The following is a 22,006-nucleotide window of genomic DNA, read 5'->3' on the forward strand; positions in this document are numbered from 1 at the left end:
ATAAATATATACAGAATCATGAACACTGATTCCCTTATGGAACTGAATCGCGTGCCAGAGTTCCAGTTGGTCGCTTTACCTTGAGGGAAAACTTGTACAACTGAAGACATGACATGGAACTTCGTGTATTTGTGTTCAAGTTTATTCACAATACTGATAAAAAGGTCATTATCCTTTTTGCCTTTTATTGTTATTATTTTTAGTATGGCTACAATCTGAACTGGAGTATGGAAGGGAAGGTGGTGCTTCAGTCCCATGAAGCTCAGATAATTTTTTTTTTAATTTTTATGTTCTTTTTTCTAGAAAAAAAAAGTTTTTTTATATTTTCGTTGCTGTTGCTGATATTAAAAAAAAAAAAAGAAGTTCATAAACTCGACAGAACTTTTCTTTGCTGGCTTCACGGCCTGTTCTGTTCTCTCAGGCTCCAGAAGAGGGCGGGGGTGGGGGAGGCTTGTGGGTGCTGAAGGGGTAAGTCGAGGCAGGGGGTCGAGTCGGCATTGGCTGGCTGCCCACTTCTGACGGTGGAGCAGTCCCCGGGAGCCTGGGGGAGCCGGGGCGGCGGAGGTGGCGGCGATGGCGGTAGCAGCGGCAGTGAGGGTGGCTGGTCCCCAGCTGTCACCTGCCGGTGGGAGAGTGGGGAGGGCAGGGGCGCGGCGGGCGGGGCTCACTTCCTGTGCTTCTCCTCTTTGTCGCTGCTTTTGGCGCTGCTGTCCGTGTGGCTGTTGGGGTTGTTACTGAGGTACATTTTGTCCATGGCCTTGAGGGCCTCGGTGAGATAGTTCTGCAGGGCCGTGACGGCGGCGCACACGGCTGGGCTGCCGAAGCCATGCGAGATGAGGTTGAAGTGAGTTAAGCAGCTCTGGATGCCAGGCTCCAGGATTGGGTTGGGCCGCGAGTTCCCCAGGGGAGACCGGTCCTGGGCCAGCAGGTCGGTGAACTCTTTGCATATCTGTCTGCAACACCAGAGAAGCAGAGTAAGAGAGGGAGAGAGAGAGAGAAACAGAGGTGAGGCTCTGCTTGGAGCAGGCCCAGCGGCCTGGCCACAGCTTGCCGCTACCTGGCTCCAGCAGCCACCTGACTTGAACCCAGGCTAGAGGCAGCCATGTGTGGCCACACGGACGCCAGTCCCTGCGCATGCGTGTCCACTAAGCCATCTCTCCTTCCTCAGAGGTGTACCTTTCCCACCTCTCTCTCACACACACACCCCATTCTCACTTGTGTCAGACTTCTGCCCCACTTCTTCTCCCGACACCAAGCATCCCCGACAACAGGAAGACATCTCACATTGGAAGTCAAAGGACAGTGGGACCACAGGTCAGAAGCTCCGTCTCCCCAGGCCCAGGCAGCTGTCAGATCTCCCAGGATCCCGAGCCCAGACCCTCCCCACAGCCCTCCCTCTAGTTCAGCTGAATTCAGACAGAAGGGCACAACTTTGGGATTGTTCAAACAGGCACAAAGCCTGTCCTGGGGATGATTTGGCCTTCAACAAGTCAAAGCCTGGGGGCCTCTTACTAGGAGGCAACTCAGGGTGATTTGGGGAAAGAGGTGTTTCCATTTCCCATTTCTCCTCTCCCTTCTAGCCCCTCTTGCCTAAAAACAAACAAACAAACAAACAAAAAGAAACAAACAAACAAAAAAAACCCCACAAAACTCAGGAAGCCAATGGCAGAGAAACTGGAATCTCAGAAGGGGCTTTGAGAAGGCCTCCACACCGCAGCAGCAGCCTGGGCCCTGCACCTATGGCTGGGCAGCAGCTTGGCCCAGGGCTGGGGGTGGGGAGGCACATTAGCCAGGCTCCTTCTCCAAGGCCAGCTGATGTCCCCAGGCCAGAAACAGTGTCCCACCCAAGGCCTCCGCTTCTTGCCCTCCTGTGACACTGACTTGTGATAATTAAGGGCTTCCAAACAAGCCTTTTAATTTCCACAAAACATATCAAAACAGTCATTTTCTTTTCACGCACCACCTGGAGGGACCCATTGAGCCTGGGCCCCATGAGAATAGAACTTGGGCCATTCAGAAACCTCCCTGGCAGCTTCCCCTGCCACCCAGGCTAAAACCTGTGGGGTGTGCATGCGTGTGTGTGTGTGTGTGTGTGTGTGTGTGTGTGTGTGACTTTTGAAGAGGAAAAAATGAAGTGGCATAAGGGATTAGGGTTAAACTAGGACAGCTCCTGCCTTGCACATTTTGCAGGCCAGGGCTTAATCTTTGCCCTTGGAGGACGTTAGCAGGAGACAGGGGCTGATGGCGGCCCAGGTGTGACCCTTCTGAGGATTCCATGCTGGTCTCTGAAATGGTCCGGGGCCCCAGATCCACTTGGAGTTTCCACTGACTCCAAACTGCTACACTCCCCCACTTCTACATGTTTCAGCAGAGTGACGAGAGGGAAGAGACAGAGAGAGAAGACAGAGCGCGAGAGCCCAGAGATGGCAGGGCTGGACACGCAGCATTTCCCTTTCAACAGATTCCGGTCTGGAGGATTGTGCTTCAGCTGGGGACTGAGCACAGAGAAGGGGAGAGGAGGAAGAGCGAAGCTGCTCCTGGCAGTCTCTGGACCCGGAGACCCCGCCGCCCGCCCCCACCACGGGAAATGCCTTACTTGGTAGCCAGGAGCATGTTTTTTCTTGTCACTTGCTCATTGGGATCGGAATGTTGTCGGTTGAGAAATTCAGCTACTGCTTTGGCAGGAAATTCGGTTTCGCACACATACCCAAAGTCCCTGGCTAGGTGGACGGCTTCTCCTGGCAGGAGGCGAGAGAGAGGGGAGGTGAGGCCAACTGGAGGTAAGTCAGGATCACGACTTCCTCCCCGCTCGCCGACTCCCTTATTTTCTTAACCCAGATGTTGACGGAAACACAAACAACCTGTTTTCTCATTTCAGGCCTTTTATGAAGGACCCGATGGGATGCACTAACCAGGAGGACGCGACCACGTGGCCCTAGGAGCCTGCCGGCCTGATCTGAAAATGTGAATCCCATGCACTAACCCTGCTGACAAGCTCCCCCCATACATTCCTCTTTTAAAACGTTTCTTGTGCTCCAACTTCACACCTATCAACACATTCATAAATGATATTCATAATTGCTCTTTGAGCTTTTCTGCAAGGGACCCACTACGGGTTTACATTAACTTGATCACTTATAATTATCTGTTCATCCAAACCGATTAACCAAAAGGATTTGAGAGGTCACTCCACTGAGTCTGTCTGTGTTGTTGATTTTCGAATCTTTGGTTTTAATTTCCTGAACCAGTTGGTTTTTACTGCAGGGCTTCCTGCCATTAGCTCCAGCTCCGGAAGAACGCATGCGCCAATTAGAGCATCAAAGCTCTCTCCGCAGAGCTTGCTTCCATAAAATGGAGCGGATCACAAACAATAACAGTTCAGAAACGGCCTCCCTGTCTCGGCGTTCAGCCCCCAAGTCCAGACCAGGCCTCCTGCTCCAGCCCTGGCCATCGCCACCACGCTCTCTCTGGGTGCACAGCTCTCCAGGGACAGGAATGGCACTGTTTTTTAAACATCCTGCTACTGTCATCGAGTTTCTGGCACAACACAGTTGCTGAGGTTTCAGTCACACTAATACCAACTTTTTTTTTCCATAACTACCGAATGGAATTCATAGGACTGCTCTTCAAATTAAGAACTGCACAGAGAACCTGAATTCAATGGAAATAGCTTCAGATTTGAGATGCAAATAAAACAAAAATGACTCCTTTATACTATACATGCTGTCTTTAAATCTGCTTGGCAATATAAGTGTATCCCTCTCCCTTTTTTCTTTTTTGTCTCTATTAGCTGAAGACATTTACAATGAGGCACAAAGTAAAAAAAAAAAAAAAAAAAAAAAAAGACAGCTCTACTTTTTTCCAACACAGCAAAATATCAATCAGTCAATTAAGTATTCAAAAAATGTAACAGGCACCGGAAATGTGAATGGACACTGGTGATGGTTTCTATCCTAAAGCAAGCAGAGGATACAGAAGGATGTTTTGGTTTTGCTTGGGAAGTTAGGAAAGGTGTGTGTGTGTGCTTCTGTGCACGGATGTGTGTGTGTGTTAAAAGTTGCCACGAGGAACTTTTGGCCCTATTACATTCTTTCTTTCTTTTCTTTCCAGAGCCACACAAGCCAAGTCTGAAATTGTTCACTTTCCTTCCCCTCCAGGAGCAAAAGCACAATTACACAGGAGATAAGGGAGCCCGCAGTCGGAAAACCAAAACCTGAAAAGCGTACAACCGTGAGCTTTCAGGACGGCCTTAAATCAGGATGCAGGTCAAAGATTCCCAAATTAATTCAGGAAGTAATGGTCACGGATTTCTCAAACGCAGATGTCAGAACAACTTAAGTGATTTACTGCTGAGCTCTTGAAAGGAGACAGGAACTTGGAAAATGTGCAGCTCTTAAATTCACACACTGCTCAGGTCAGTATCAGGAGAGAGAGCTGGGACTTGGAGGGAGGCGGCAAGCAGGAAGGACCAGTACACACTCCTAGGTCTGTTTTGGTGTCTAAGTTTCTCTTTCACTTCCAGCTCGATGCCCTGGAAAAAATGAGACTGCCCACCTGACACCAAATCCAAGCCAACATCTGGCCAACAAAATATCATCCGTTTTCCCAAAGGGCAGTTTGTTCCCACTCAGCAGGTGGATTCGCTTACCCTCCACGAGTGATGTGAGCAGGGTCACGTTGGCTGCCTTACGTCTCCCTGCCGGCAGATTTAATCCTATTTTGTCCAGTTTTTCTCTTAAAGATCTTCCTCCGTTTTTCGACTTCGCCCTGTCACACAGATACATGCAAGAAAAGGATTGAGAAAACATCCAGCTGCTCCTGTCCCACTGAAGTCATTTCGGAGTTTCCTCAAACGCGCTTGGAAAAAGTAGGAGGCGGGAGGGGTTGGGGGGGAATCCCAGAACCTATGGAACCGTGTCCGAAAATGAAATAACGGAAAAGAAAAAAATAGTAGGAGGCACAGCTCCCCGACATTAAAAGGGTGAGGATCTTGGAAGGAAGGGTACCCTGAAAGATCATAGGAAAGCAACAGCGCCTGTTCAACTGGAGAGCGGCCCTGGTGTTTGCTGCTGACTGCAAAGGCCGCGGCCCCTTGGAAGGGGCTGCCTCCCCCAGATCTGGGTAAGGAGGAGCCACAGGCACACACACGGCTCATCTCCAGGGTCTGACGTAGTCTGGAGTTAGCAGATGACTGTATATTTTTCCTGTTGTTACAATCACACAACCCCCAAAGGAGTCTTTAACTCGTCTTTGCAAGAACTGCTGTTAGGTTGTACGGAGTAACCAAAAGTTATCATCACTCCTGCGTTTCTCTGCTCGCGCTGGAGCCCCAGTGGGAAATGCATTTCACCAACTGTTTACATGCCGTGTCACCAGCTTAACTGGAAACGCCAACGGCTGACAGCCGCCTGCAAAAATTTCACCGATTTCACAGACAATGGAGGCAGGCCTAAAGAGATGTCTAAATAGACTCCCATAATCAGAAAGTGGTTAAGATAAATTGTTTAAATAAAACAGCAAATTAATTAATTCCAGATTTGATTCCCTCCTCACGTGCTCCTTAATTGCGTGGATTAGATTATACTCCCCTAGGTAAACAGACTCCAATCCTGGGCTGGGGGAAGGGACGGCAGAGCAGAGGGCAGAGATCTGTGTCAGGGGAACGTTGCGAAGGCAAAACGGCACACCGCCATCACGGATGCCAGAACCTTCCACAAAAACCCACCACCTCCCAGGCCCGGCTGAGGTATTCCCACCAGAGCGCAACCTGAGGCCACACGCAGCTCAATAAATAAAGTCAACACGACCAACTTTTCAGTTCTGGGCAGAGGAGGAGAAACACTCTGGGTTCAGTTCAACGCAAGCCCCACAGCCGGCCTTTTGGGGAAGCCCTGGGAGAAGCCCACTCGGAGGCAAGGGCGCCACCTCCATGACCTTCCCCAATGGAAGCCAGGCCGTTGCCCAATGGAAACCACTAGTCTCTTCCTTTAGTTAAAAGCCATCCTCCTAAAACCCTCAGGGGACAGCCATGGGAGACCCCAAAAGCGAGCCACCCGAGGAAGTTTCCTCAGGCTCGCAAGGCACACGCCAAGAGCAAAAAGGCGGCCACACGGCGCCCCGCGGCTGCGGCGCCCGGCAATGAGCCCGCCGCGGCCGAGCTGCGCGTGCGCGCGGAGGAGGGGCCCGGAGAGCCCCGCGAGCGCGCGGCACGGCGGCGGAGAGCGCAGGCGCGCGCCGCGCCGCCCCGCCCCCTCCCTTCTCCCCGCCCCTTTCCTCCCCGAGGTGGGCGGGGAGAGGCGCCGCGCAGGCGCACTGCGCTCCGCCCGCGCGCCCCGTCGCGGCGGGCCTCACCTCCGCAGCACCCCGCCCAGCAGCGACGCGTTGAGACACTCGGGCGGGGAGAGGCGCCGCTGCACTTCCGCCACCGTGACCTTGTACTTCGAGGTGGAGCTGAGGAGCGAGAGGCGACCCGGAACTGAACAGAAGACTTCGTTGGGGTTCACCACCCCGCCGAAGAGGTTGTCCTTGTTGATAGGGATGGCGGAGACGGCGTTGCTGTTGGATTTGGACAGGGACACGGGGCCTGCGGAGACAAGAAGGGGAGGCTGTGTGTCCTCGTCGAAGGGACGTCTCCTCCCCGAAATCCTGCTTTGCTTCCCTTTCAGTTCTGGAAATCCGGAGCCCTTTCCCCCTCGCCTTCCCTGTCCTCCCGGCCGCCGCCAACTGCCTGCGCGGTTTCAGACATGAGTGGTGTCATAGTGACCCCTGGGCCCCGAGCAAGGTGCGGGTCGGGCGGAAGCAGCGGGGTGGTCAGTCTGGGCTTAGATGCCCAGAGCCCTTGGCTTAAGACATCAGGCTGGCCACACCATATCCTGTCCGTAAACAGATGGACCCGAGTCTAGAAAGAATTTTTTTTTTTTAAGACCCGGCGTTTTTGCAGATACATCCCAGTCCTGGGAAGGAGGAGGGTGAAGCACAAACGAGTGTTAGCAGCCCGTGTCCCGTGGAGCTAACAGTTGCTTGCCCCTCTCCCTTTAAAATACCTCCCATGGGAAGGAGTCGGCCTCCTGCAAAACCAGAAAAAGGCTACATGCTGGGACCCGCCATTGCTGGGGGCGGGGGAGGAATTGAAGAGCCGGAGCAAGTTTCTGTAGTGTGTAGGCTGCAGCGTGGCATCTGCAGTTAACAATTGCACGGCGGAGGGCTGCAGCCTGCCTGGCAGTGCATCGCGCTCCTGGTGCGAGCGTTCTTTAATGGGGATAGCCTAGCTGGATGGGGAGGTGGGGGACTGCAGGTTTTGGATAGATCACTTGTGACATTAATAGCTCTGGGGAGGCTAATAGAGACAATAGGAGTTAAACGAACTCTTGAGAGATTACTAATAAAAGAGCCAATTATCATGTCGACTTGGAAAGAGCATCTCTTAAGATTTATCCCTTGCACATCTAATTTGATGTGACAGAGACTTCACAGATGCAAAAATGAAACTTTAAGCTAGCTACCAAAACTGATTGGGGTTAGAAATGAGAACAGTTTTATATAGCATCGTCCTCTGGTGGTGCCTAGAATCATGGAATGTAATATTGCCACCATCACCACAAAAAAAAAAAAAAAAGCCGCTATCAGCAGTCAACAGCATTTAATCCAGAGGAACTTTGTTCCTACTCACTAAGTTACAAATCCATGCAAATCACTGACACTTCTCATAGTTTCTGTTCTGAACAAACAAGCTGTTGATTCTGACATCTTCAACATGACCCAAAGCTAAATGTTTGTTAACCCAATTCACAAAGTTTCAAAAACTCTTCCACAGCTAACAGGAACCCGAGGAAGAAGAAAGTTGCCAATATGCCCAGTGTCTCTTGTTTTCTGACTGAATATTAATACGAAATGACACTGTCTTAGCGTCATAACACCTCTTAACACCTCTGGCCTTCACACAATGGATTAACCACATGATTAACACCTAAAACCGTTCCCAAATTGAAATGCGACTACCAGATCCCTGCCTCTACTGCACACCTCCTCTGTTGGTCCAAATGCCCCAAAATGAAGAGAAGCAGTCAAATCCTGGGTCAGAACAAAGCTAGTTTGTTGCCATTACGAAGATAACTGAAAGCCGATTATTTAAGCACTGCTGTGCTGTGCCTATCTATTTGCTAATTCTGAGCCTTTAGGAAATCCTATTTGAAAAAAAATAAATACAGCTCTGCAAGTTCTTTTAAATAGCGCTGTGCCTGTAAGGACATGCTTGGAATGCAGAAGGAAGTGGCTTACCTTTCTTAATTACAGTTTGATCTGGGATGTTAATGCCCGGGTCTTCTACGTGCTGCAACAAAAGGGTGCACATGGATGTAAGCGTCTCATCAAAACAAAAGGAAATGAATATTCCCTGTAAGGTGGGGGGAGGGGAAGGTGGAGAATTGAAATTCCCTCTCCCATATAATGACATTTATATATAAACATCTCATCTCGGCTTATTGGAATTTGGGGCTTTGCAACTCAAGAGGTTTCACTGCACATCCAGGGCCAATTTCTCCTCCCCCCACCCCATACCCCCTTGCAAATAATCCACTTTGGGAGGGGATGGTGTGGGGGGGGTGGGGAATAAACTTTTCTTTGGAAATTAAAGTTTTGGAGCACCCAGTCTTTCCTCCAGTCAGTTGAGCCTTTAGAAACGCACCTAGCTTTAGTCAGGCGCCTAAGAGGCTTTGGACCTTGGAGAGTCCAGTGTCTCAAGGCAGCAGAAGCCAGAGGAACACAATAGAAATGACAGGGGCGGGAGGACCAGGAGAGGGTGAACCACGGAGGCAGTGTAATAAACAGCAAGCGCGTTCACCTACGGAAAAGTAGAAATGCTTTTCTTCAAGAACATTCTATCACTGCCCAAACTGGATATGACAACAACATGAAAATGATCGAAAATGATCAAAAAGAAACACACAAAAAGCCCCGTGTGAGATTCCTTTGCTGTTTCCAGGAGCAGGTTTGTTGCTGGCACGGATTTTTTTTTTTTCTTTCTCTCTCTCTTTTTTTAACAGATGGATGGATATACATGTGTGTGCTAGAGTCAAAACGTGATTAGAAAGTAAAATGAAATCATGTTTTCTAATGCAGAAAGCTGACAGGCAATATAATGTCTGGCTGTGTTTACAAATTAGCACCAGGGCTGCTGAGACGGAGGATTCCGCAATCGTTACCAAACACAGACATCACCATTTAAAAACCTATTACTTCCTTCTCTAGTCTTTGTCCAACAATAATACTGATTCGAGCATTTTCCATTCTGTCTTGGATTTATGCTCCTGTTAATTGTGCCTGATCGCAACGATTCCGGCTGGATGGCACTAAGTTCTTTTATTACAGGTTTTATTATACTCAATGCTCTCATTTGTAACTTGCCTAAAGTGCTTCTGGATTTAAGTATAATTAAATTGAGAAATGTTCAGAAATGACTACTGCAGTTCTTGTGTTTTAACTATATGGGGAAATATGATCCCTTGATGCATGTACCCTAAACCCATGCAGGAAATGCAGTGTGGTGTGGGGCTTTCATTTGCCTTATTTCTAGGCCTTGTCCATACAGAGAAGACTGTTCAGTGGAAAACCCCACGGAGATATTAACGATTACATAATTTTCACCAACGGTTTGATTTTCTCAAATATTCAGCAGCATTCTTTGGAAAGGTTAACTGTTGCAGCAGTGGGAAAATTGGAAACAACCCCCTCGCTGACCCAAATTCCTTTGAAAGATTTTTTTTTTTTCCTTCGGAGGTAGGGGAGGGAAAGGCAAGAACAGCAGCTACAATTCCTTGTTTTTATTTGATTTTTTTTTTTTTGGATTACTTTTTCCTACTGAACAGTTTTGCCACAAACAGCGACTGTTCAGGTGCTAAGCAATCACACCAGCGACTGGCAGTGTTGTGAAACAGGACAATTCTAATCCACGTTAGTTCCAAAAGCAATACAAATAGTTGCAGAGAAGACAAGGATTCAGAAAGCTTCTTTGGGGAGGAAACCGAAAAACAGCATGATTTCCACTTTAAGTGCTCTTTTATAAGGTATGGCCCCTCTCCTTTTACTCCAAAAAAACACACCCCCCAGGCCAGTGCTCACTGCCCCCTACGCTGAATCAGGTACCTACTTTCAGTGGTCCGTGCAAGGTCACTAAATATAACCAACAAATTTCAGTGGTTAACTGGATCAAATGAGTGATGTAATACATTTCCTATTTTCCTATGGAAGTTAAAAAAAAAAAGTCTTGTATCCACCAAGCAAGGAGGTAAGTTTATCTGACCAATTTCCTTACGATCTAATGCAGTAATCACTAAAGTGTCAAGGGACATACTGCTGCAATATTTGATGCAGTAATTTGAAATAGCATTTTAGCAAAAATCACATCCAGATACATTTCCTCTGCAAAGAAAACCAGCTTTAACAGAAGCCTTTACAGCTTTAATAAAATTATTCCGTTTCAGGAAGGTTGGGAGGAAACCATAAATGTACAGACTCAAGCAGAGATGTTGGTTTAAAGTTCATTTCAGAAAGTATTTTCAAATTACCAAAAGCCTGATTTGCACGCTGCATAGGAAGAGTGCTAATGCCACACTTACTTGGAAGTCATTTTAAACTACATTTATTGATAACTGAATTAAGAACTCAAATAACATTATTACCCCACAGTCTGAAAACATTTAATTAAATATGGGGTGTGGCCGGGTCTGATAGGCGTTGGGAACCCAGCTAATGATTTACGGGGTCACCACTTAGCACCCCTAGGAAGACAAGTCTGTGTTTGAATGCTCTTTGGTTAGGATTTGCGACTTTTTCTTTGATCTGGATAGGGGGTGCAGTGCAACTCCGAAAGCTGCCCCAGAGCTGATACAATCCGAATAAAATCATCATCTCCGCAGAATATCTTTCATGGCTGTTTTTGCAACGTGAAAAGAAGGAAGTTCTTGGGGTTTCTATTCAAGGTCCTGTCAGGCCAGGGACCCCACGCCTCACCCGTGGAGTTAAACCCTTCCTCCAGTTTAGGGGAGTCCAGAGGGGAAGACGTTGTCAACGGTGACACTCCCCTGATTTTTATCCCTTGAGCTGCTGGGAGAATGGTAAGGTAGGCATTGTTCGATGGAACCCCAGGAACCATTGTTCTGGGGGGCGGCGGAAATCTCCACTACTTGGCATTTTTTTTTTAAATATGTATTATTGTTGCTACGATCTCATTCGATCAAAACACCCCTCTCCTACTCCCGTACCCCCCCCCAATAAAATAAACGGTTTCATTGTAAGGGAACTGTCCCCCCAGTCCACCGGCCTCTTACCGGGACGTCTTCGATGGCGTGAGGTAAGGAGTGGATCGGGAGGTCTCCGAGTCCTGAGCCGAGCCCGTGCGGGCCGTGCAGGAGGTCTTCGTGCCGCCGGTAGTCCCTGCGCGGATCCAGGCCCGACAGCTGGTGGGGCAGCCCCCGGTGCGTGTGCAGGAGCCCAGACTCCTGGCTTTGCCTCTGGCCGGGCCAGCCCGGGGGCTGCGGCTGCGGCTGGGCGTGTAGGGGGTTGAGGCTGTAGGGGTCGTTGACGTGGGAGTAAGGATCTTGGGACTGCGGGTAGATAGGCTGGTAGGGCGGGGGAAAGTAAGGGGGCTGGAAGTCAGCATTTGGGGTGTGGGACAGCGGCGGGGCGCTCGTGTAGGGAGATTGACCTACAGTGCCCAGTTGGGGCAACCGTGCAGTTCCGTTGCTGGTGCCGTCGTGACGGTCCTGGAAGAGAGGAGGGCAGAGAACAGGAGGTGAGAATAAGGGCTCGGGCTGGACCACGCCAAACCTATCCGGCTCAGACTGTGCCCGAGCCTGCCGGGGTTGTGGGGGTGGGTGGGGAGCGCAAAGAAAAAAAAAAAAAAAAAGAAAGAAAAGAAAACTCAGCCCTGTGCGGTGCAATTTGAAAATCACCTCCCACCCCAAAGCGAAGCAGGCCCTGTCCAAATTGCATAAATACGGTTAAGGTCTGCCCTAGAGACGCTCCCGGGTGCGTTTCTTTCCAAGGGGGAAAAAAGAGGGAGAAAAGGAGCCTCCGGCAATAACACCGGGTGCAGCGGCAGCGTGGAGCACACACACACCCTCGAGCAAAATTAAGGATTCGCTCCTGACCGCGTCAGGCAGAAGCGGCCTTGCCCTGGCCCTCGGGATCTAAAGCTGCCCGCCACTACCCACGGCCTTGTTTACCCCCTTCCGTTCTTTCGGAGGGGAGGGAGGGGGGCGAAATCATCAACCTTCAAAGACTTAAATAGAAACATATTTCGCAGAGGGGCAGTAAGGCAAGCACGCTTTTAAATGACCAGCTCAAGGGGGGCTTTCAACTGCAGGATCCGCGGGGCTGCGTTTTCCGCTTCCTCGGCGAGGGTCCGTTTCGGTGGACCCTCAATGTTCTCAATGAGAACAGAGAGACGTGGACCCACAAATGCAGGACCTTACTGAGTGTAGAAGAACCAGCTGCTGCCCTACCACCCTAGCCCCAAAGGGTAAAAAGGAACGCCAAACTTTTTTTCTTTTCTTTTCTTTTGGTTCCTCGACTACATCTCGCTTGCAAAACTAGCCAAGAGTTGAGTCCGGGAGAGCGCCGGCACGCTCGAAGGTTCAGCCTCGGGCCCCCGGGGTGGGGTGGGGAGTGTGTGTAGGGGGAAGATGGAGGTTCACCGGGCTGCGTTCTCTCTCTTTTGCAGACCCAGTAAGCCTCAAATGCTGAGAACATCTCAGGAGCAAAGTGGAGTATCAAAGAGGAAGGCGCGGGGGAACGCGCCTCGAGCGGGCGGCAGGCTCGGCGGCGGCCGGGTAGGTCTGCGCGCGGAGAGGGCGAGCCGGGGCGCGGGTGGGAGGCATGGCATTGGATTTCGGGGGAGGAGATCGGTGGGGGGGAAAGCTAGAGAAAGGAGGCAAGGAGGACGAAATGCACAAAGAAATGGGGTGGGGTGGGGTGGGGAAGGTGTCCTGCAGGAAACCTGCGCGTGCCACCCCAAGTCTCCAGAAAGGAAATCTCCAAGGAAACAGGGCTGGGGGTTTGGAGGGGACGGGTGGGACTCACCATAGCTGAAAAACTGTGAACTAACATCTGCGAAGAGTCTGGGGTAACGAGTCAGGGTGGAAAAAGGAAAAAAACAAAAACCAAAAAAACCACCACGCAAGCCTGGAGCGCCCGGCAGCCCCGGCCGCCGCCCCACACAAAAGGCTCCGGGAGCCCCGCGCCGCCCAGGACGCCGCAGTCACGGCGCCGCTGCCCCGAGCTCGGGAGCCCCGCTCGGGTCCATCCGAACTGGAACCACCGATTCGCCCGGCGCCTTCAGCTGCTCCACCCCGCGCTATCGTGCCGCGGTCAGTTAGGTTGCAAAGTTCTTTTTTTTTAAAAAAAAAATGTTGATTAAATAAAAAAGCAAAAAAACCAAAAATTTTTTTAAAAGCCCAAAAAAAGGGGGAAGAAAACTGTGGGTGAGTGTGTGCGTGCGTGCGTGTTCCTGAATCCGTGTCTCTCTCCCTTTTTTCTCAGCGGCGGCTTCGCTCGAGCTTCTAATAACCGCGCCGGGCAGCGTTCCTGGAGTCTCCTAATAGCAGATATTCATGACTATTAATATTACACGAATACTTAATAAGGGAAGAATGCCTGGAAATCGAGCGTGAAGCGGAGAGGCAACTCGCGCCGGAGCCGGCTCTCAATGCAGTCCATTGACGGGCGCCTCAGTGTAGCAAATCGGAGGTGGGGAGAGGGAGAGCGAGAGACAAAAAGCCGGCGAGAGAGCGAGCGGGCGAGCGCGCGGGGGGCCGCGGCGCGGCGTCTGGCGAATCACAAGGAAGGGGCAACATTTTAAAAGGTTGCAGGGCATGCAAAAGTGAAAGAGAAAGAGGGAGCGAGGGCGGCCGAGGCAGGAGCGCGCGGGGAGGCAGCAATGTGTCTGCGTGCGTGTGTGAGAAAGAAAGTGTGGGCGAGGGCGAGGAGCCGGGAGTGGGGAGACTGGAGGGAGGGAAGGAGGAAGAGCCCGCGAGGAGGAAGGGAGGGAAAGAGGGAGGGCGGGAGGGAGAGAGGGAGGAGGAGGAGGAGGGGACGGAGCGGAGCGCACGGGGGAGGGGGAGGCCGCGGGGAGGGGGAGGGGGGAGAGGAAGCGAGCGAGGACAGTCAGACCTAAAGGCTGGGGCAGACCTCGGGGTGCAGCGCGGAGCGGGCTGGAGCGGCCGGGGAGCTCTGCCCGGCGTCCGTCGGGTTCTCGGCGCGCGGGATGCTGCCCGGCCGGCTCTGGCCGCGGACTCCTCTGCTCCGCACCCGGGCCTGGGACTCGGGACTCCGCTGCCCGCTGCCGCGCGGCTGCTCCATCAGCCCGGCGCTCCGGCCCAGGACCGACCCGCCAGCTCCGACCGGCCCCTCTCCTCCTCGTCCTCCTCCTTCTGGAGCCTCCCTCGGACACCAGGGCCCGGCGCTCCGCGGCCCTCTGCCGCTGCGCCCTGCGGCTCCCCAGGACCGAAGCTGCGAGACGCCGCGGGCCCCGGGGCGCGCACGGAGACGCCGCTGGCACGGGCTCCCGGCTCCCCGGCCCAAACCCGTCCGACTGGCTGGGCCACTCCCGCCCGACGCCCCCCAGCCCCCGCCCGGATGACAAGGCTCGCTCGGCCGGCGCCCGCCGGGGCTGTCAGGACAAGCGGCCCCTCGCCTCGTGCGTGTACCTGCAGGGCCGGGCAGAAGCCGACAGCCCCGAGCCGGCTGCGAAACCCCGCTCCAGCGCTCGCCAGCTGCCGCCAAAGTTGTGGGAACAGACTTGGCTGGCTCTTGTTTCCCTTGTCTAGATTTCTCCCAACTACCACCCTCTTTTTTTTTTTTTTCTCGTTTCTCCTACCCTTGCAAGTTTACACGCGCCTTCACAGAGTCCCTCTAGGGGTGCAAGTTCGCCTCCCGCACCCGTCCCTTCAGCACTTGGAGCCGAGCTGAGGTTCACACACCCTGCCCGCCCAGGGCGCCGGCACCCGGAGCCCGGCTTCAGGGCCTCAGCAACGTGGCCCAGACCCCAACCAAGCGAACCGGGACGCCGAGGGGTCTCACTTTCCATTCCAACCTGCTCCCACAGCCTCGCACTCCCCACCCCAGTCCCGAAACGCAAAGCGACGGGTCGGACCTGGAGTCCCTGCGCCTTTTCCTGCTCACATCAGGAACCCCCCACAAAGTGCCCAGTAGCCGGCGCCCCATCCACCCTTGGGAGGGAGCGGGAGGCCAAAGAGGGAGAGAGTGGAGGGCTTGAAAGGAGAAAAGAAAACGAACGAACCGGCGCGCGGTACACAGCTTCCCATAAACGCAGGATCTGGTTTCAAGTGAAGACGGGCCCCCTGCAGCGGCGCCCCGACCCAGACCCCCTGTGCCTGGCACTCCCAGCTCAGAGAGAGAGAGAGAGAGAGAGAGAGAGAGAGAAGCAAATTCGTAACTGCCAGCTCTTTACTTAGACAATCTGGGGCCTCCCGCCCCCAACCGCGCGGGGATTGCAAAGGGAAGCTGAAGCCGGCTCCCAGCGCTTCTGTGGGTGGTTGGCTCTCCCCGAGACCCCTCCCCAAGAAGTTAAGGTCTGGGGATCCTAGGTTTTCAAAGGGGTTCCGGAGCTGAGCGTCCTGCCGACCGGCCGAGTTCGCGGCGCCAGAGGAGGTGGCGGTGGGCAGCCATACCGAGATTCCCACGGTCGCGCTGGCGCGACGGAAAGGGGTGTAGGGGCCGGTGCTCGGGGTGGGGGGCGGGGACCCCGCGGTCAAGTAAGGCTCCCCACAGCGCTCCCCCCCACCCCAACCCGCCCCCAGGGCGGCACAAGCCACTCAGAACTTCTTAGAACACAGGAGGTCCGGTGCGAAACCCGGGCAGCCGGGATGAGTGTTCCCAAGTTGAACCCGCTGGCAGCTCAGAGCGAAATATAAAGGGGCCACCTCCAAAGCCGGGGCGAGGGCCTCTGCAGAAAAGGGGGAGGGGTGGAAGAAAGGAAAGAGGAGGTCTAAAAGGAGGAATATTAAAGATCAAAGAGGGAGCTGGAGGGAAACAGGGTTTTGCCCTCGCCTCTCTTCCTAGTGACTCGGCCCCTAGAATCGCTCTGTCGAGACAGGCGCGTGCACAGTTGCGAGCAATTGCTTAAAAAAAAAAAAAACTTGTCCCTTCGCCCACTCTTTCGGCATAGCCAAAACTGATCACACACCAAAAGCGGGGTAAAGTGGGACACGGGGCTTCGACGGAAGGAGACGAAAGGGACTGCTCCCCTCCGCGTGCGCCCCTACGTTCTTCGAGCGAATCCGAGGGGCGGGCGCTGCGCCGGGGAAAGTTTGTCCCAGCCGCGTTTCGCTGCCGGCTCCGCCGACAGGAGAGTCAGGCTCCGAGCCTGTGGTCGCTAGCAATGACTGAGCCGGCGCCGCGCTTACCTCACAGTCTTCGTACTTGATATTATCCGTCAGTTTCCAAAGCATTTTCATGGATCGGCGTGAATGGATTTGCCCCCTCTCCGCCTCGCAGCCAAGTGGAGCTAGTCTCTGGGTAAGCGCAAAGTGCCGGCTGCCGGCCGTAAGCGCAGGAGGAGGAGGAGGAGGGCGAGGAGGAGGAGGAGGGCAAGGAGGAGGAGGAGGAGGGCGAGGAGGAGGAGGAGGAGAGAAGGGAAGGAGCTCCTGTGTGCGCTCGGAGATCTCCCTCTAATGGTAGAAACTTTTCCCTTTTCCAGCGCTTTACCAACAGTCTAATCGCCTCATTAGCATATCAACAATAGTCCAATTGCTCGCCAGTACCACGGTCCGCCGCCGGCTGCTCCGACCCAGGTATAAAGGCTTCTCCTGGCCAGGAACTCGCTCCCCAGGGCGCACACCTGCCGCTTGGGCGAAACCTGCAAGCGTCCCCTCACTCCCCTGCTCCCAGCGCACCCTCCTCCCCGTTCCAGCCTTCTGTCGCCCCACTCCCCTCGCCCATTTCTGGCTTGCTCCTAGACCGTGCTGCCTCCGGTAAAACTCAGCTGTTCGCCAGGTCCCAGCGGAGGCACCGGGGGCTGGCTTGTAGCTCTTTCCCCGCAACCCCCTGCCCCCACTCCTGCCACCTCTCTCGGAGCTGCCCTTTCGGCCCCGTCCAATTTCATTAGAAATCATTATCCCTTTCGCAATTAAACATAACCAGCAAACCAAGACCGGAGAAAGCAGTCCAGGATTTTTTTTTTCCTCCTCTACCAGAGAGGTCGCCTCCGCTCGGGCAGCTGCCCCCGGGGGCCGCAGCGCCTAGGGAGTTTTATTGGTTGAGCGCTTCCCCCCTGGTTGGAGATTCTGCCAGACAGCTCCAGTAGCTCGGCTGGGGTTTGCGATCCCTTAATTGCGGCATATAAAATAAAAGTTGTACCCTGAAGAGGTTACTTGACAGCTCCAGGGGTTAAATGGCTTTCCTCCCGTTTGTAGGAAACTAGAGCCAACTGACAGTTCAACTTGGTGTTTGGGGCTAGGGTTTCTCGGGTGGGACAAGGAGCAGAATCCGGAGCGGTGGAGCCGCTCAGCGCCTCTGGAGTGGAGCCCATTACGGACTCGCATGCGCCTGCAAGTCTACACACCGTGTCATGCGTGCATCAAAATAAATCATTGGGAAGCAACGTTTCTCTGTGCTAATCTGCTCCAGTTTTCCCAAGATTCCCCTTTTTAATTAAAGCAGGCAGAGTTCCTTTATGGTTTGATGTTACCAAAGCGGGCGCGCTGGCGGCTCAGGGCCCGGCTGAGGCGGAACCCGGAGGTCCCCCAGCCAGCCCCTTACCCTGGTCGGCCGGTCCAAGCTCTGGGACTCCTGCTGGCTTCACGCAGCCTTCCCCTCCCCCCTTCTGCTGTAGCAACTTTTTAAAGGTAGAAAAAAAAAAAGCCCTAATGTAACAATTCGAAATGTAAAGAGAAATGCATTTCTCTGGCTGAATTTTTCCGTGTGTTGTTAAAAAAAAAAAAGCTTCCATTTTTCTCCCTATTAAAAGCGTTTACTGCCCCCTACAAAAAAAAAAAAAAAAAAGCACCGACTTCTACTAAGAGAGTAGCTCTTGTTTTGCACCCCCTCATCTGGGCCTCCTGCTGCATTTCCCCAGGCCTGACCAGGTTTCTTCACCGGGAGAGTGGCAGGTCTGCAAATTCCAGGAGGTTCCCTAACAGGTGGAAAGAAGGCTACTGGAGGAAGAATTCCATCCCCCACCAACACTCACACCCCACCCAAAACACTCTAGTTAAAACTGCCAAGGGCTAATTCTCCCTCCAAGAGAACTCAAACTCCCCAAGCCAAGTAGAGAGACAGTGGCCAGCCCTCCCCGACACCCCCCCCAAAAAAAACAAAAACAAAACAAAAAACCAGCTAGGACAAAGACTAGAGCTGACAGAAGGATTCCCAGCCCAGGGGCCCCTTCCAAAGTCCTGCCCTGACCCCTCCTCTCCCCCTATTACTCCCCAGCCTCGGGGCTGCACCAGACTTGGAGCGCCCCCACTCCCCACGCTGCAGGGCTGTCCCCAGGGCTGCCACCAAACACTCAGGACCTGAGCGGTAGGGAACACCACCAGCTTCCCAGCTGCCACTCAGCCACCACTCAGCCACGGGGAGCCGCAGGCCAACTCCAAGGCCTGAGAGCTTGGATTCTGAACCCACACCTCCGTGCCGCAGAGCGAGGAGGAGGCGGCCGGGGAACTCTTGGGAGTTTCATTTTTCATTCCTTTTGGATATGGGCTGGGAAGGTATCAGAACCCCTCATCCCTCCCCACCTCCACCTCCACACTGTCCTCTTCCCTCCCACTCCCACCGCTGCCACTGCAGGATTACACACACACACACACACTGCCACCCCTGCAGGGGCTATAGGCTGTCGTCCCACCGAAAGCTCCATTGAGGTGGAGATTGGAACCAGCAAGCTCCCAGCAGCCAGCCGCCTGGCAGTGTGGGGCGCGCGTGAAGGGGTCTGGAGAGTTCCTGGGTCTCCACTGGAGCCCACCCAGCTGCATTTGTGTGTACTTCTTGTCCACAAGTCACTACTTCGCGCAAGTCGATGCTGCAGCCCACAGGGACCCCAAATCGGCAGCGCCAGGCTGCAAGGTTGGAGCTGGGGGAGTGGGTGGAGGGAATTCTGACCTGCCAAAAATGTTTGGACAGGGAGCTGGGACGGACCAGGACAACCTGATTTTTGGTGGCTGTCACTGCACAAGGGCGACCCCGGGAACCGGACAGGTCAAGCCTGGCAGATCTGCTCCACGAGACCCAGGCCTCAGGCCTCTTGTCAACCTGTGCAGCTCTCGGGGAGCAGCAACTTTGTAGCCCCGGAGGCCTAGCCCCAGGTGGGATATGCCACGGAGGCTGCCTTCCCGTGGCCTGCAAAGGCCCTCACTATCCTTACCAAAGGACTTTTCCTGCCCACAGAAGAAAGAAAGACAGCGAGGGAGGCTCAGAGCGACCGGAAAGGTGTGTCCGCATGGCGCTGCATCCTTCACTCAGATTGCCTTTCTTGGGACTTAAGGGGTGCATAGGCGATCCCTCCTGGTAAGGCCCCCCAACAGCAGGAAAATCACGCAAGCACACTCGCGGGCCTGCCTTGCTCCCAACTTGAGCAAAGTGGTGGCTTCTCCCAACTTTACTTTCAATGGCCTGAATCGTCCCCCACCCCTACCCCGTGCCAAAGAGCCAGGCCCAGGGGGGGCAGGGCCCTGACTTTTTCTCTGGCAAGCTCCAGGCAGGCAGGCTTGTGGGTCCCGACCGACCGACGACGGAGCTTCATTTGGTTGGGGCAACCAAGAGATCCTGTGGCTCCCCGGAAGAAGTTGTGAGGTGGTCAGGTGGTCAGGGGAGACTCAGTTGTCTGTCCACCGGCCCAGAGCGTGGTCCCCCGCCTTCTGCAGGGAACAAATCTGAAAGTGGGAGGCTGAGCGAAACCCCCTTCGGTCTGGGGTTGGTGGCACTCGGGGCTCCAGAAAAACCATTCCCAAAGCGCAGACCGCCGCGTGCTGGTGGCCACGGCCTAACTTGGGTCAACTTCGGCAAGCGTTGGTTTCAGCAAAAACCACCACCTCTGGCCCCCATCACCCACCGTCCCCCCCCCCCTACACACACACACACAAAATCCTTAGCGCGAGAGGTGAAAATCCCATTTCAGGAAGCTGACCTATCTGATCCGGTAGTTAAACTTCAGGCCAACTCCTAAAACAAAACGCTGGTCCCGCCGCCGCCTCCGCAGCCCTAGGCGTCCAGACTCCAGTTCTCCACCCGCCCCGGGTTTCCCAATCTTGGGGACACTCCCGGACGGAGACAGGTGCACCAAAACCCTACTCCAACGCGCCGCTCAGGGGTCCTGGGCGAGGTCCGTAGGCTCGGGGATCCAGCAAGGTGCTCGCGGGCACCCCAGCCCTGCGCCCTCCCCATCCCCCCCCCTGCTGACTTAGTCATTCAGCCAAGTTTGTACTTGGGGTGGGGGGGGGGTGGAAAGGCAGGGAATCGGCTGCAGCACAAACCACAAGTGACCCCCGGGGCCACCTGTGGAGCGTGCGACGGACTTTGCGCGGATCCGGGGCCCGCGGGCGGCGCGCTTTGCCCCCAGCGCCGCGGCCGCCGCCTGCGCTCGCTTTTCCTGTCTTTCTCCCGAGAACTCCCGGGCGCTGCCAGGCGTGCCTCACTCCCCTGCCCTGGGCCACAGCGCTTCCTCTCTGCCTCGCCACCCGTCTCCCGCCCCGGCCCCCTCCCCCGCTCCACCCCCGCCCACCTCAGCCCCAGCCAAGGCAAAACACCCCCCGTACCTGCCAGTCCCCCATTTTGGCAAGTAGGGACATCACGGCTCAGCGCTCCTGGCGACGGGTCCCCGCCGGGCATGGGCTGGAGGGCTCGGCCGGGCCCGCTCCCTGGAATCGCTTAGGCAAATCGTCCTTTTTTTACCTGCTCACCAACATCTCACCTGGTCATAAAGAGCTGGGTTGCTACCTGCCGACGCATGCGCGCTGGCCCAGGAATTCACTCCGTCAGCCCCAGTCCCAGCACCTCGCGGAACTGACCTGGGAAGTGATGGATTTATAGCCGCGCCAATCTCGCCATCTACTCCAGCTTTTCCCAACAGCCCCAACCCGCTTTCCCGGTCAATGCCCCGACAGGAGAACCGAAGCGGACTGACTGCTGAGGGGTGCTCCGGGAGTGTGACTGCGTGAGTGTGTGTGTGTGTGTGTGTGTGTGTGTGTGTGTGTGTGTGTGTGTGTGTTTCCTGGGGGAGATCTGCACGCTCCTCCCCAGGCGCTTCTCCCCTCAGAACTTTGGGGATGCGGGGAGTCTTGCTCGCTTCCCATCCGGGCTGCAGCGGGTGTTGGGCACAACCCCGGGAAGGGCGCGGCGCAGGAGAGGCCCTGCGCACCCGGGCGCACGTGGCTGGGGCCTGGCCGTCGCTCCCGCCGCGGCTCCTCTCCAGCCCGCGGGGTTTAGGGAACTGTTGGTCTTAGCGGACCTGAGCGTGCCACCCTCGGGGCAGGGAGTGTGGCAGCGCTGGATTCCAGATCAGAGAAGTACGGCAAGGACGAAGTACGTTTCGTGATTCTGTTTCATTTCTGGCTTCTAGATTTAGTCACCTCCCACCTCGGAGAGAGAAACAACACCCTACAATCACATAGAGCTACACCCTGAATCTCTCCTCCACCCTCCTGCACTCGGAGACAGGCCCGCTGTCGTTTCCCGGCTTTCTCTGGTCCCGGTCCTTCCTCCCCATCCCTTTCTCTTTAGCTCTAAAAACTTTTTTAGAGGGCGAGTGGGGGCGTTGGTGGCGCTGGGATGGGCAACTGAGGTTTGAGTTGGGATGTGCTTTCCCAGGACAGATAAAAATCGCCCGGGTGATTTCACCGCTGTGCCTAATTAGAGGGGAGCTTTAAAAGAAGCCCCAGGAACCACACCTGGCCGGGAGAAAGGTGTGTGAGAGAGAGAGAGAGAGAGAGAGAGAGAGAGAGAGAGAGGCGCTCGCCCAGCCGTGTTGGCATCCCCATTCTGAGTGACCACAGGA

General features: G+C 54.4%; 1 protein-coding gene across 3 annotated transcripts; it reads right to left on the reverse strand.

The window, feature by feature from the left end:
- Positions 1-201: 201 nt before the first annotated feature.
- TFAP2A (transcription factor AP-2 alpha) lies at positions 202-21,007 on the reverse strand. 3 transcript variants are annotated; one of them, XM_040983990.1, is made up of 7 exons: positions 20,769-21,007; positions 11,325-11,759; positions 8,278-8,329; positions 6,352-6,583; positions 4,649-4,767; positions 2,597-2,738; positions 202-953 (listed from the first exon to the last, which is right to left on the reverse strand). In XM_040983990.1, exons 1-7 carry the CDS (start codon positions 20,799-20,801, stop codon positions 665-667), a joined length of 1,302 nt encoding a protein of 433 aa, XP_040839924.1. In that variant the 5' UTR covers positions 20,802-21,007; the 3' UTR covers positions 202-664. The 3 variants fall into 3 exon arrangements, with proteins under 3 accessions (XP_040839924.1, XP_040839923.1, XP_040839925.1); XM_040983989.1 differs by lacking the exon at positions 20,769-21,007 and adding an exon at positions 16,422-16,560; XM_040983991.1 differs by lacking the exon at positions 20,769-21,007 and adding an exon at positions 13,078-13,388 and having other exon boundaries at positions 637-953.
- Between the last annotated feature and the right edge of the window lie 999 nt (positions 21,008-22,006).

This window comes from Ochotona curzoniae, unplaced genomic scaffold, assembly GCF_017591425.1.
Source record: "Ochotona curzoniae isolate NIBS_2020 unplaced genomic scaffold, NIBS_Ocur_1.0 contig_4064, whole genome shotgun sequence".
In the NCBI taxonomy this organism is placed as follows: Eukaryota; Metazoa; Chordata; class Mammalia; order Lagomorpha; family Ochotonidae; genus Ochotona; species Ochotona curzoniae.

Bases quoted from the DNA above. Each gene is read 5' to 3' on its own strand.
- TFAP2A (XM_040983989.1), bottom strand. From the start codon at position 16,472: ATGAAAATGCTTTGGAAACTGACGGATAATATCAAGTACGAAGACTGT. The intron at 11,760-16,421 runs GTAAGCGCGGCG...CCTCTCTTCCAG, and splicing joins TCAAGTACGAAGACTGTGAG to GACCGTCACGACGGCACCAG. The intron at 2,739-4,648 runs GTAAGCGAATCC...GCCTCCTGCCAG, and splicing joins GCTCACATCACTCGTGGAGG to GAGAAGCCGTCCACCTAGCC.